The following is a 15,483-nucleotide window of genomic DNA, read 5'->3' on the forward strand; positions in this document are numbered from 1 at the left end:
TACCCCTGGGGATAAAAATATATGTTTATAAAAAAAAAAAAAAAAAAAAAAAGAAAGGACCAATACCCAACTTTTGTAGCAACATGGACGGGACTGGAAGAGATTATTATGCTGAGTGAAATAAGTCAAGCAGAGAGAGTCAATTATCATATGGTTTCACTTATTTGTGGAGCATAACAAATAGCATGGAGGACATGGGGAGTTAGAGAGGAGAAGGGAGTTGGGGGAAATTGGAAGGGGAGGTGAACCATGAGAGACTATGGACTCTGAAAAACAATCTGAGGGTTTTGAAGGGGTGGGGGATGGGAGGTTGGGGTACTAGGTGGTGGGTATTATAAAGGGCACGAATTGCATGGAGCACTGGGTGTGGTGAAAAATAATGAATACTGTTATGCTGAAAATAAAAAATAAATTATATATGCCAAATATAAAAAAAAAAAAAAAAAAAAAAAAGAATATGTAGACATACTTAAGATCTCTTCTTAGGGAGGCAGGCACCAGGTGTTTTATTTCTGTCTCCAGCGTGTTGGCCAGTTGGTCCATAGCATGGAGGTCTCATTTCCCTTCCAGTTGGATCCATTTTTATCATGAAGTGAATCAGGGGAGACATGAGTCAGTGCTATAGCCACCAGGAGAGTTGGGGATTGGAGGGAAGACTGAACCCCCAGATCTCAGTGACTTGTGGCAAGAGGTGGGACAAGAGAGCCCACAGTCCTAAAAAGAATAAGGTGACTCAGTGTTTCATTGGGTTAAACGTAAGGCTCTTGGTTTTGGTCCAGGTCATGGTCTCAATGTCCTGAGACTGAGCTCCTCATAGGGCTGTGTACATGGGGCAGTGTCTGCTTGAGGATTCTGTCTCTCCCTCTGCTTCGCCCCACTCTCCCCCTGCCTCTCTCTCAAATCCATCAATCGACCAATCAATTAGTTAACTTTTAAGGAAAAAGAAAAAAAAATGTTCTTGGCATCTATTAAAGGAATTGAAGGAAAATGATGTCTGAACTTGATAGTATCTCAGGTCATTTTGTGAACTGAGTATTGATAGAAACTCTCTGCATGAATGGCATGGATCCTATGATTTCTTTTCTTTTTTTTTAATTTTTTTATTTTTTATAAACATATATTTTTATACCCAGGGGTACAGGTCTGTGAATCACCAGGTTTACACACTTCACAGCACTCACCAAAGCACATACCCTCCCCAATGTCCATAATCCCACCCCGTTCTCCCAAACCCCCTCCCCCCAGCAACCCTCAGTTTGTTTTGTGAGATTAAGAGTCACTTATGATTTGTCTCCCTCCCAATCCCATCTTGTTTCATTGATTCTTCTCCTACCCACTTAAGCCTCCATGTTGCATCACCACTTCCTCATATCAGGGAGATCATCTGATAGTTGTCTTTCTCTGCTTGACTTATTTCGCTAAGGATGATACACTCTAGTTCCATCCATGTTGTCGCAAATGGCAAGATTTCATTTCTTTTGATGGCTGCATAGTATTCCATTGTGTATATATGCCACATCTTCTTGATCCATTCATCTGTTGATGGACATCTAGGTTCTTTCCATAGTTTGGCTATTGTGGACATTGCTGCTATAAACATTCGGGTGCATGTGCCCCTTTGGATCACTATATTTGTATCTTTAGGGTAAATACCCAATAGTGCAATTGCTGGGTCATAGGGCAGTTCTATTTTCAACATTTTGAGGAACCACCATGTTGATTTCCAGAGTGGCTGCACCAGCTTGCATTCCCACCAACAGTGTAGGAGGGTTCCCCTTTCTCTGCATCCTCGCCAGCATCTGTCATTTCCTGACTTGTTGATTTTAGCCATTCTGACTGGTGTGAGGTGATATCTCATTGTGGTTTTGATTTGTATTTCCCTGATGCCGAGTGATATGGAGCACTTTTTCATGTGTCTGTTGGCCATCTGGATGTCTTCTTTACAGAAATGTCTGTTCATGTCCTCTGCCCATTTCTTGATTGGATTATTTGTTCTTTGGGTGTTGAGTTTGCTAAGTTCTTTATAGATTCTGGACACTAGTCCTTTATCTGATATGTCGTTTGCAAATATCTTCTCCCATTCTGTCAGTTGTCTTTTGATTTTGTTAACTGTTTCCTTTGCTGTGCAAAAGCTTTTGATCTTGATGAAATCCCAATAGTTCATTTTTGCCCTTGCTTCCCTTGCCTTTGGCGTTGTTCCTAGGAAGATGTTGCTGCGGCAGAGGTCGAAGAGGTTGCTGCCCGTGTTCTCCTCAAGGATTTTGATGGATTCCTTTCTCACATTGAGGTCCTTCATCCATTTTGAGTCTATTTTCGTGTGTGGTGTAAGGAAATGGTCCAATTTCATTTTTCTGCATGTGGCTGTCCAATTTTCCCAGCACCATTTATTGAAGAGGCTGTCTTTTTTCCATTGGACATTCTTTCCTGCTTTGTCGAAGATGAGTTGACCATAGATTTGAGGGTCTATTTCTGGGCTCTCTATTCTGTTCCATTGATCTATGTGTCTGTTTTTGTGCCAGTACCATGCTGTCTTGATGATGACAGCTTTGTAATAGAGCTTGATGTCCGGAATTGTGATGCCACCAACGTTGGCTTTCTTTTTCAATATCCCTTTGTCTATTTGAGGTCTTTTCTGGTTCCATATAAATTTTAGGATTATTTGTTCCATTTCTTTGAAAAAGAATGATGGTACTTTGATAGGAATTGCATTAAATGTGTAGATTGCTTTAGGTAGCATAGACATTTTCACAATATTTATTTTTCCAATCCAGGAGCATGGAACATTTTTCCATTTCTTTGTGTCTTCCTCAATTTCTTTCATGAGTACTTTATAGTTTTCTGAGTATAGATTCTGTGTCTCTTTCGTTAGGTTTATTCCTAGGTATCTTATGGTTTTGGATGCAATTGTAAATGGGATTGACTCCTTAATATCTCTTTCTTCTGTCTTGCTGTTGGTGTAGAGAAATGCAACTGATTTCTGTGCATTGATTTTATATCCTGACACTTTACTGAATTCCTGTATAAGTTCTAGCAGTTTTGGAGTGGAGTCTTTTGGGTTTTCCACATATAGTATCATATCATCTGCGAAGAGTGATAATTTGACTTCTTCTTTGCCGATTTGGATGCCTTTAATTTCGTTTTGTTGTCTGATTGCTGAGGCTAGGACCTCTAGTACTATGTTGAATAGCAGTGGTGATAATGGACATCCCTGCCGTGTTCCTGACCTTAGTGGAAAAGCTTTCAGTTTTTCTCCATTGAGAATGATATTTGCGGTGGGTTTTTCATAGATGGCTTTGATGATATTGAGGTATGTGCCCTCTATCCCTACACTTTGAAGAGTTTTGATCAGGAAGGGATGCTGTACTTTGTCAAATGCTTTTTCAGCATCTATTGAAAGTATCATATGGTTCTTGTTCTTTCTTTTATTGATGTGTTGTATCACATTGACTGATTTGCGGATGTTGAACCAACCTTGCAGCCCTGGAATAAATCCCACTTGGTCGTGGTGAATAATCTTTTTAATGTACTGTTGAATCCTATTGGCTAGTATTTTGTCGAGTATTTTCGCATCTGTGTTCATCAAGGATATCGGTCTATAGCTCTCTTTTTTGGTGGGATCCTTGTCTGGTTTTGGGATCAAGGTGATGCTGGCCTCATAAAATGAGTTTGGAAGTTTTCCTTCCATTTCTATTTTTTGGAACAGTTTCAGGAGAATAGGAATTAGTTCTTCTTTAAATGTTTGGTAGAATTCCCCCGGGAAGCCATCTGGCCCTGGGCTTTTGTTTGTTTGGAGATTTTTAATGACTGTTTCAATCTCCTTACTGGTTATGGGTCTGTTCAGGCTTTCTATTTCTTCCTGGTTCAGTTGTGGTAGTTTATATGTTTCTAGGAATGCATCCATTTCTTCCAGATTGTTAAATTTATTGGCGTAGAGTTGCTCATACTATGTTCTTATAATAGTTTGTATTTCTTTGGTGTTAGTTGTGATCTCTCCTCTTTAATTCATGATTTTATTTATTTGGGTCCTTTCTCTTTTCTTTTTGATAAGTCTGGCCAGGGGTTTATCAATCTTATTAATTCTTTCAAAGAACAAGCTCCTAGTTTCGTTGATTTGTTCTATTGTTTTTTTGGTTTCTATTTCATTGATTTCTGCTCTGATCTTTATGATTTCTCTTCTCCTGCTGGGCTTAGGGTTTCTTTCTTGTTCTTTCTCCAGCTCCTTTAGGTGTAGGGTTAGGTTGTGTACCTGAGACCTTTCTTGTTTCTTGAGAAAGTCTTGGACCGCTATATATTTTCCTCTCAGGACTGCCTTTGTTGTGTCCCACAGATTTTGAACCGTTGTATTTTCATTATCATTTGTTTCCATGATTTTTTTCAATTCTTCTTTAATTTCCCGGTTGACCCATTCATTCTTTAGAAGGATACTGTTTAGTCTCCATGTATTTGGGTTCTTTCCAAACTTCCTTTTGTGGTTGAGTTCTAGCTTTAGAGCATTGTGGTCTGAAAATATGCAGGGAATGATCCCAATCTTTTGATACCGGTTGAGTCCTGATTTAGGACCGAGGATGTGATCTATTCTGGAGAATGTTCCATGTGCACTAGAGAAGAATGTGTATTCTGTTGCTTTGGGATGAAATGTTATGAATATATCTGTGATGTCCATCTGGTCCAGTGTGTCGTTTAAGGCCTTTATTTCCTTGCTGATCTTTTGCTTGGATGACCTGTCCATTTCAGTGAGGGGAGTGTTAAAGTCCCCTACTATTATTGTATTATTGTTGATGTGTTTCTTTGATTTTGTTATTAATTGGTTTATATAGTTGGCTGCTCCCACGTTGGGGGCATACATATTTAAAATTGTTAGATCTTCTTGTTGGACAGGCCCTTTGAGTATGATATAGTGTCCTTCCTCATCTCTTATTATAGTCTTTGGCTTAAAATCTAATTGATCTGATATAAGGATTGCCACTCCTTCTTTCTTCTGATGTCCATAGCACGGTAAATTCTTTTCCACCCCCTCACTTTTAATCTGGAGGTATCTTCGGGCTTAAAATGAGTTTCTTGGAGGCAACATATAGATGGGTTTTGTTTTTTTTATCCATTCTGATACACTGTGTCTTTTGATTGGGGCATTTAGCCCATTAACATTCAGGGTAACTATTGAGAGATATGAATTTAGTGCCATTGTATTGCCTGTAAGGTGACTGTTACTGTATATTGTCTCTGTTCCTTACTGATCTACCACTTGTAGGCTCTCTCTTTGCTTAGAGGACCCCTTTCAATATTTCCTGTAGAGCTGGTTTGGTATTTGCAAATTCTTTCAGTTTTTGTTTGTCCTGGAAGCTTTTAATATCTCCCTCTATTTTCAATGATAGCCTAGCTGGATATAGTATTCCTGGCTGCATGTTTTTCTCGTTTAGTGCTCTGAAAATATCATGCCAGCTCTTTCTGGCTTGCCAGGTCTCTGTGGATAAGTCAGCTGCCAATCTAATATTTTTACCATTGTTTGTTACAGACTTCTTTGCCCGGGCTGCTTTCAGGATTTTCTCTTTGTCACTAAGACTTGTAATTTTTACTATTAGGTGATGGGGTGTGGGCCTATTCTTATTGATTTTGAGGGGTGTTCTCTGAACCTCCTGAATTTTGATGCTCATTCCCTTTGCCATATTGGGGAAATCCTCCCCAATAATTCTCTTCAGTATACCTTCTGCTCCCCTCTCTCTTTCTTCTTCTTCTGGAATCCCAATTATTCTAATGTTGTTTTGTCTTATGGTGTCACTTATCTCTCGAATTCTCCCCTCGTGATCCAGTAGCTGTTTGTCCCTCTTTTGCTCAGCTTCTTTATTCTCTGTCATTTGGTCTTCTATATCGCTAATTCTTTCTTCTGCCTCATTTATCCTAGCAGTGAGTGCCTCCATTTATGATTGCACCTCATTAATAGCTTTTTTGATTTCAACTTGGTTAGGTTTTAGTTCTTTTATTTCTCCAGAAAGGGTTTTTATATTTCCCGAGCGGGTTTCTCTAATATCTTCCATGCCTTTTTTGAGCCTGGCTAGAACCTTGAGAATTGCCATTCTGAACTCTAGGTCTGATATATTACCAATGTCTGTATTGATTAGGTCCCTAGCCTTCGGTACTGCCTCTTGTTCTTTTTTTTTGTGGTGAATTTTTCCGCCTTGTCATTTTGTCCAGATAAGAGTAAATGAAGGGGCAAGTAAAATACTAAAAGGGTGGCAACAACCCCAGGAAAATATGCTTTAACCGAATTAGAAGAGATCCAAAATCGTGAGTGGGGAGAAAGGGGATAAAAAGAGGTTCAAAAAGGAAGAAAGAAAAAAAAAAAAGAAAAAGGAAAAGAAAAAAAAAAAGGAAAAGAAAAGAATTTTTAAAAAAAGAAAACACCTAAGAAAAATGTAAAAAAGAAAAAATATATATATTAGATAAACTAGTAAAATATCGTTAAAAAAGAAAAAGGTAACAGTTAAAAAAAAAAAAATTTTTACCTGAAGGCGAGAAGAAAAAAAAAAAACAAAACAAAAAATGAAAAAGAAAAAATTAAAGTAACTGCAAGACTAAAAAAAATCAAAGGAAAAAAGCCATGAGTTCCGTGCTTCGCTTCTCCTCCTCTGGAATTCTGCTGCTCTCCTTGGTATTGAAACCGTACTCCTTGGTAGGTGAACTTGGTCTCGGCTGGATTTCTTGTTGATCTTCTGGGGGAGGGGCCTGTTGTAGTGATTCTCAAGTGTCTTTGCCACAGGCGGAATTACACCGCCCTTACCCGGGGCCAGAGTGAGTAATTCGCTCGGGTTTGCTTTCAGGAGCTTTTGTTCCCTGAGCGCTTTCCGTAGAGTTCCGGAGGACAGGAATACAAATGGCGGCCTCCTGGTCTCCCGCCCGGAGGAGCCGAGAGCCCAGGGCCCCACTCCTCAGTGCGCCCTCAGAGAACAGCGCCCAGTTACTCCCGTCTGCCTGACCTCCGGCCGCGCTCCGAGCTCACCGAGCCTGGGACCGGTTCAAGGTAACACCGAGCTGTGAGCTCACTGTCGGCTCTGTCTCTGTAGCCGGTTTCTCGTTCCAATACCCGCAAGCTCTGCGACACTCAGACACCCCCGATCCTTCTGTGACCCTGCGGGACCTGAGGCCACGCTGACCCCACGTGGGCTTCGCCCCGGTTTAGCCTCTGGAGCGATGTCCCTCAGCGGAACAGACTTTTAAAAGTCCTGATTTTGTGCGCGGTTGCTCTTCCTCTTGCCGGGACCCGGCCCCTCCCCCCAGGGTCTATCTTCCCGTTGCTTTGGATTCACTTCTCCGCCAGTCCTACCTTTCAGAAAGTGGTTGTTTTTCTGTTTCCAGAATTGCTGTTCTTCTTCTCTTTGATCTGCCAATGGATTTTCAGGTGTTTGCAATCTTTAGATAAGCTATCTAGCTGATCTCCGGCTAGCTGAAGCAGTCTCAGCTTGCTACTTCTCAGCCATCTTGACTCCTCCCGATCCTATGATTTCTGATAACATATCCCGTTCTTGAGACGAGAACACAGAGATGTTTTAGGTGATTGAGCTTAGAATATTAGGGCATGGAGGATGTAGGATGCAGTACTGTGTGTTGGTGACAGAAGGGGATCACATCAAAGTCCTGCATCAGTAAAGGGCTCAATGGCTGTGATAAATGACTGGCCTTCAAGAATAGGGTGCAGTGCAGTGAGGTCCCTCTTCCTGACCCTGGGGGGGGGGCAAAGATGTGTTCCATCAAAATAAAAGGGCAGAGCAAGAGACATAGTACCATGGGCCAGAGGTCCCTTTGGATAAAAGTCTCCCAACTCACCATGATCATTTGAAAGATTTGCAGAATTTGGGGAAGGACTGTTGGGCCAATGGGGACACCTGGGAGCACAATGGGAAAATTCATAGCACAGTGCAAAAGGATTCTAGATAAATGGGATGGGACATGGTTGAAAGTCTCTTTAATAAGTCTCTATTCCTATAAATATGTGGACAGTGACTCTGCTTCTATCCAAGGCATGGGCAGGACCATGAGGGCAAGTTTGGGGAAGAGATGGGATGCATATTCATGGGAGTACAGGGCTCAAGGAGCTCAGGCTGGCTTCTAGGATGTGGGGCCTTTTGTGCTGCATCAGTGCCCTGGGGGTCAGTTCTCCCTAGCACCTGCACTCAGGTGCACTCACCGTGAGCCAGCACTGGATTCTGTTGGCAGTGTGGGGCACCTTCTTGTCCTTCAAGGAGGTAGAGCAGGGGATCTCATCATTCAGCTTCTGCCTCATCTCCTTTGTAGACCTCTACAGAGGCAGTGCCTGGCAGCCAGGCAGGAGGCCTCAGAGCCCTGTCCAGATGGCTTTGTTGGTCTTCAGATCTCAGGAACTCTATTCCAGACACACCACACCCCAGTATGCACACACCTCCACCAAGGAGAGAGAAATGTGGCATAGCTTCAGGGCCTTGGATGTGCTCTGGCACAGGTAAAAGTCACCTCAGGAATCCTCTTTCCACCCTGCCTACCATGACATTGGTGTGAACAAGAAGAGATCACCAGGGCATCCACTGTGCTCAACGTCCCCCAGGCCATGGGCGGGAAACCACACATAGCCCTCTTTCCCTAAAACTTAAGAAGAAGTAATGGGGCTGCCCTTGGATGGTTCAGAGAGGTGGGCATCACCTAGTCCGCTCAGTATTAAGTACCTTATAGCCCCTCCTGCCAAATGCCCTGAGGCATTGGGGTCAAGGTTTGAGCCAAAGTCCCCAGCATGTAAGACGCCATTCCCCTGGGGTTTCTGGGAGCCAGAGCCCCTGGAAGTAGGCAAGAAGCAAGAGAACATCTTTCCATATCAGATGTCTCCAGCAAAGTAACTCTGATACTGGACTACACTAGAATGTGGTTGCCTGGTTGCAGGGGTACCAGGTTCTTTTGGGGTCTCTGGTCAAGGAAGTGACATCACTGCCTGGGCTCCCCTACTGGAGTCCACTCTTTGTTTGGCACCTACACAAAAAATGCTCTGGTCTGCCATCTCCTCATACCCTTTTTGCATGCAAGGCCACATCTGTAAACAGTGATAACAACACATCCCTCTCCACAGGCCCCCAGGGAAGATCTGGGTGCAGCCAGGGCCTCAGCTTGGAAATGCACCTGGTATCAGGCACAAGTCTCTATTCTTACCTGGTTTTGACTCTAACTGGAATTAGATTCCAGTTACATTTTGCCTAACTGGAATGGTCTTCTCTGTAAAATACAGATGATTATAAAAAGCCCTTCTACCAGATATCCACAAGCATAGATTGGATAATATCTATGATGTTAGAGGAGTAGTGTCACATGTAGGAAATATCTCCAACCAAACTTCCTTCCTCTTATCAACTTCTTTGAATCTGCTTCTAGTCAGATCCCACCCCACAGTCCCGACTGGTTTGTGTGTTTTTGTGTGCACATGCACACTCGCTCCTGTGTGCATGCAAGTGTTCATCATCAGTGCTCACATTCTGGAGTCCCAGAAGATGACAGCCCCACCTACAGAGGGGTGGGCAATAGCTTCCCAAGACCTTAGGCTTCTAATTTTCAATGCAAACCCTAAAGAAGGGACTGGAGCCTTGACCCTTGATGGTCAGAATCCACCCTTACCCCTAGAGACTGCCTGTCCTGTGAGAAAAGCCATTACCTCCTTTCCAAATGGTGTGATGCTGATAGGTGTACATTCACTGAGTTGCCATGACCTGGGGTCCACCTCATACAAGAACATGGAGAGATGTCTCCTATGTAGGACATCAATGATAACCCTCAGCCCAATACCATTTCCATGTCTACAGCCACTTCCTTCTAGACAATCTTTTCCAGAGCCCCCAGTGAATGACTAGGTACATCCAGGACCCCACATTTGAGGAAACTCAAAGAGCTGGGTTCATGCCTAGTAATCCTTCCTACCAGCCTGATACTGGGCAAGGCATGGATTCTGCAGGAATCATCACCTTCTCCATGAAGGGGCTCTCCTGGTATCCATCTTTTTGCAACCGCCTCCCCTGAGTGTGGTCTGAATTTAGTGATTCACTTCCATTCCACAGAACATGGCAACATGACCCAAAGGCCCTGCGTAGATTTATTTTTAAAAGCCCATTGCCTAGCCCCATGTTGACTCTGACACATGTTCTCTCTCAGATCCTCACACTGGAGTACAAGCACAGACATATGCACGTGGCCTAGCACTGTGGGTCAACAACAGAGAGAACTCAGGTCTTTGAGATGGGCTGTATCTGGCCAGTGCCCCTAAGTGAGTCAGGTTCTCAGTGAAGCAGGTCCTCTCTTAGTGTTGTCAAAAGCCCCAACTAGCCGAGCACTGCTAGTTACTGACACCCCCGAGACCGAGAGACAGTGTTTGTGGGTTCAGACAGAGTGTGGGGAAATGTGGTCACACAGCACTGGGAGAAGGGCACTGATACTGTCAAACTTCCCTGGGCCGTGGCCCTCCTACCCTCCATCTCTGCTCTCTTCCTCAGCTTCCTCTGTCCACCCTGGCCTCCTTTTAACCTCCCCTCTGGGAACATCAAATTCTGCCTCCAATCCTCTGCTGCATGGTGCCCTCTGCAAGACTAAATACACTCAGATTCATGCAGGGCTGTCTCCTTCCTTTCTTACCACAGGACTTCTCAATGTCATCTCAGCATAGCCTTGTCATACCCCTCACCTGGTGGAGCTCAGGACTTAGTTGTAGTCCCTTGCTCTTTTCCTATGGAGCAATTGCTCTTTTCTTTACTTTTTTTTTTTTCAGAGAAAAGTTGAATGCTTTATTTATAAATAAATATATTTAAATTTCTATAAGTCATGGACATCTAAAGAAAAAGGTGTCCTTAGTCTGGAAGAGCAAACATTAGAGAACCAGCAATGGTTAAAAGGACAGCTACAACACGCAAATGCTCTTTTCATTCACATTTTTGTTTCTTGTTTCTCCATCTTCTCCTCTAGTCCCTGAGCTCATAGAAGGAGAACCTGGTTGGCTGATGAGCACGGGAACCATCTGAGTGGGCAGTGCCCAGTGGCTGAATGAACTGGAGACAGGATCCATCCCAATACTGACCAGCTCCATTGTTTGAGCCTCATTCATTTTGGCCATGTGTAAGTCCTTTTGTTTTCTTTTCTTTTGTTTTTTAAATTAACTATGCCTGATGTGGGGCTCAAACTCCTAACCCTGAGATCAAGTATCCTACTGACTGAGAAATCCAGGTGCCTCTTTGGTCATTTTTAAAGGTTTTAGGCTGATAACTATTGAAGTTTACTTGGTGATTTCAACATGTTGTAGGTATGTTACATTATGCTAAATTATCAAGTAACTCCCTCAATTTGGTAGCTTGCCACAGATTTCCCCCCATGACAGTGCTGAGGGACTTTTCAGATTAGGAGACTGAAATCCTTTATGTGGTCTTTCAGGAACATGGAGTCCCTCCACCATGGGCATTTTCACTTCCCTGGGCTGTGATGCACCTCTGATGCCATCAACACAAGAGGAAAGATGACAAAGAAAAACACACAGGAGGGTGTTTCCAGCCAGGTCTTGAAGGCCTAAATGTAAACTTTTACACTCAATCATGTATTTATTTTTTTAGGATTTTATTTCTTTATTAGAGGGAAAAGAGCACAAGCAGGAGGGGGAGGAGCAGAAGGAGGGGAACCAGAGAGATGCTGAGGTGAGGAGAACAGGGTGTTTCTGATATAGACCTTTGGAGAGAACAGCTTAGGCCCCGCAGAGCAAGCCTCCATCGACTGGTATTCCGGAGGTAGTGAGTACTCTCAGATCCCTGTGCCCATGTCCTGCCATCAGAGGAGACCTTGCAGGGATTGTTTCATGGACTCAGGGAACACTGAATGGTGGGAAAAGTTTCTTTTATTTGGGAGGGACACGAAAAGTCAGTCATGGGGATGATACTTTTCTCTTCTTGGACCTACAGCAGCAGCCCCAGAAGAAGATCCTGAACCACCTCAGAGCTACCTCTGGCTCCCACTGTGGTACCTGTGGCAGGTTCAGAGCTCGAGTAGCGTGGGTGTGAATAAGTTGTGCAGATGATATGGCTGTGGATACAGCAGAGGGGAGGCACCTATCTGGAGATGCCTACGGCAATGAAGTGTATGATTGAAACACTTAGGAGTCTACTACTGTGGGGGACACTCCTGGCTTAAAAAGTGTTCAAGTGGTGAAGCTGGGTGGAATCCCAGGTGTCACAGTATGATCCCAGGGTCCTAGGGGTCACAAGAAGAACAGGTGGGGTCCGAAGGCTTCAGAGTTTCCAGACATCAGTTGGGGGAAAATGGCTGAAAACCACGAAGCTAGATCCTGGCTTTCTGATGTGTAGCCCTATACTCTGAATCACAGCATGGTAGGGCATTCACTTTCCTGAGAGGGGTCCAGCAAAAAACAGAACCATGGCAAGACCTCCATCACACTGCAGGTATGGTGTGGGTCTGTGCCACAAGAATCCATAGAAATAGGAGTTGGTTCTGACTTGGTGGTTCAGATTGGTTTTTTTGTTTTGTTTTGTTTTTTGTTTTTTGATTTTTTTTTTCCTTCTGTGAGGGCTCACTGAAGGACTGGAGTGCAAATCTTCATTTCCTGGGTAGAAAGCCAGGTGCAGTGATACTCATCTCACCCGTTGACACTGCAAGCATTCAGGGAGTAAAACAGCATCGTATACTGGAATCCAGAGCTGCTTACATGGAGGCCTGTTTCTGTTACTGAGGAGAGCTGCTTCTGCGCTAGTTGAAGTACACTTGAGGATCAGGGCAAGGGATCCCTTCCCAAGAAGACCATCACAAAAAACTCACTCCTCTCAAGTTTACTGATAATAGAGGGCTGCAAAGCTTCAGAGCTTAGAGAAAACACTAAGTAGCACTCTTTGTATTTTTATTTTGTAGCCTTTATTTTTTTCAGGTTTTTCTTATTTTTCATCTCTTTTTAAGGAATTTGTATTAGAGTGTGGGGGGGGCGTGTTGGGAAGAGGCAGAGAATATTCAAACGGACGCCCTGCTGAGCACAGAGACAAACTCTGAGCAGGATCCCAGGACCCAAAAGTAAAAGACCTGAGCTGAAACTCAACAGCTGAGCCACCCAGGCTACCCTCCAAGAATAGCTTTAAATGAGAAGAAATTAAAATTAGATCAATCCTAAGTATGTAAGAATTGAAAGAAAGAACAGGAGAAGGAAGAGAAACAAAAACAACAAGAACAGAGGAAGAGTAGTCAAGAAGTATTATGAATTTTACTAAAGTGTTGCATGAGACAAAACTAGAAAGAAAGAAATTACTTTGTTAGTAGTATCTTTGTGGTATGGCCAAATGTGTTTTGTTTTTATTCTAAACACTTGAAAAAATATCTTACTATTTTTAAAGCATGCATGAATTATTTCAATTTTGTCTTTATCTTTTAATTTTATCTTCTGAAATAAAAGAAGTTATATAATTTACTTTCTCAAATGTCTTAGGACTTCTGGCAGGAATTCTCCTCAACCACACTACATCGCCAAGGGTCTTGGAGGTGATCCTTGACTGTGTTCCTGAACATGAACCAATAAGAGTAAGCATTCCTGGGGGGAGGAGTCAAGATGGCAGAGGAGTAGCAGTCTGAGACTACTTCAGCTAGCAGGAGATCAGCTAGATAGCTTATCTAAAGAATGCAAACACCTGCAAATCCATCGGCAGATCGAAGAGAAGAGAAGAATTCTGGAAACAGAAAAACAACCACTTTCTGAAAGGTAGGACTGGCGGAGAAGTAAATCCAAAGCGACAGGAAGATAGATCCCAGGGGGAGGGGCCGGCTCCCGGCAAGCTGAGGAGCAATGGAGCACAAAATCAGGACTTTTAAAAGTATGTTCCGCTGAAGGACATGGCTCCAGAGACTAAACCGAGGCGAAGCCCGCGGGGTTAGCGTGGCCCCAGGTCCCGCAGGATCACAGAAGGATTGGGGGTGTCTGAATGTCGCAGAGCTTGCAGGTATTGGAATGGAAAAGCCGGCTACAGAGGCAGAGCTGACAGTAAGCTCACAGCTCGGTGTTACCTTGAACTGACCACAGGCTCGGTGAGCTCGGAGCGTGACCAGAGGTCAGGCAGACGGGAGTAACTGGGTGCTGTTCTCTGAAGGTGCACTGAAGAGTGGGGCCCTGGCTCTCAGCTCCTCCAGGCCGGAGACCAGGAGGCTGCCATTTGTATTCCCATCCTCAGGAACTCTATGGACAGCGCTCAGGGAACAAAAGCTCCTGAAAGCAAACCTGAGCGGATTACTCAGCCCGGCCCCTGGTAAGGGTGGTGCAATTCTGCCTGGGGCAAAGACACTTGAGAATAACTACATCAGGCCCTTCCCCCAGAAGATCAACAAGAAATCCAGCCAAGACCAAGTTCACCTACCAAGGAGTGCGGTTTCAATACCAAGGAGAGCAGAGGAATTCCAGAGGAGGAGAAAGCAAAGCACGGAACTCATGGGTTTCTCCCTGTGATTTTTTTAGTCTTGCAGTTAATTTAATTTTTTTCTTTTTCACTTTTTTCTCTTCTTCTGCTAAATGTTTTTAACTTTTACCCTTTTCTTTTTTAACGTTTTTTAACTAGTTTATCTAATATATATATTTATCTTTTTTATATTTTTCTTTATTCGTTTTCTTTTTTTTAATACTTTTTTTTTTCTTTCTTTTTACCTTTCTTTCTTTTTGAACCTATTTTTATCCCCTTTCTCCCCCCTCACGATTTGGGATCTCTTCTGATTTGGTTAAAGCATATTTTCCTGGGGTTATTGCCACCCTTTTAGTATTTTATTTTCTCCTTCCTATACTCTTATCTGGACAAAATGACAAGGCGGAAAAATTCACCACAAAAAAAAAGAACAAGAGGCAGTACCGAAGGCTAGGGACCTAATCAATACAGACATTGGTAATATATCAGACCTAGAGTTCAGAATGGCAATTCTCAAGGTTCTAGCCAGGCTCAAAAAAGGCATGGAAGATATTAGAGAAACCCGCTCGGGAAATATAAAAACCCTTTCTGGAGAAATAAAAGAACTAAAACCTAACCAAGTTGAAATCAAAAAAGCTATTAATGAGGTGCAATCATAAATGGAGGCACTCACTGCTAGGATAAATGAGGCAGAAGAAAGAATTAGCGATATAGAAGACCAAATGACAGAGAATAAAGAAGCTGAGCAAAAGAGGGACAAACAGCTACTGGATCACGAGGGGAGAATTCGAGAGATAAGTGACACCATAAGACAAAACAACATTAGAATAATTGGGATTCCAGAAGAAGAAGAAAGAGAGAGGGGAGCAGAAGGTATACTGAAGAGAATTATTGGGGAGGATTTCCCCAATATGGCAAAGGGAATGAGCATCAAAATTCAGGAGGTTCAGAGAACACCCCTCAAAATCAATAAGAATAGGCCCACACCCCATCACCTAATAGTAAAAATTACAAGTCTTAGTGACAAAGAGAAAATCCTGAAAGCAGCCCGGGCAAAGAA

At 43.1% G+C, this 15,483-nt stretch overlaps 1 protein-coding gene across 1 annotated transcript in view; it reads right to left on the reverse strand.

The window, feature by feature from the left end:
• The window catches only part of LOC309859318 (spermatogenesis-associated protein 31E1-like), a gene marked incomplete at its 5' end in the record, with an annotated part of 35,289 nt that extends 27,014 nt beyond the window's left edge, over positions 1-8,275 (reverse strand). Inside the window, one exon of the mRNA XM_082719975.1 lies at positions 8,180-8,275. Within this exon, the coding sequence (XP_082576101.1) occupies positions 8,180-8,275 (96 nt within the window). The remainder of the gene's footprint in view (positions 1-8,179) is intronic.
• Between the last annotated feature and the right edge of the window lie 7,208 nt (positions 8,276-15,483).

Source organism: Mustela nivalis (genome assembly GCF_964662115.1).
Source record: "Mustela nivalis genome assembly, chromosome: 2".
Taxonomy (NCBI): Eukaryota; Metazoa; Chordata; class Mammalia; order Carnivora; family Mustelidae; genus Mustela; species Mustela nivalis.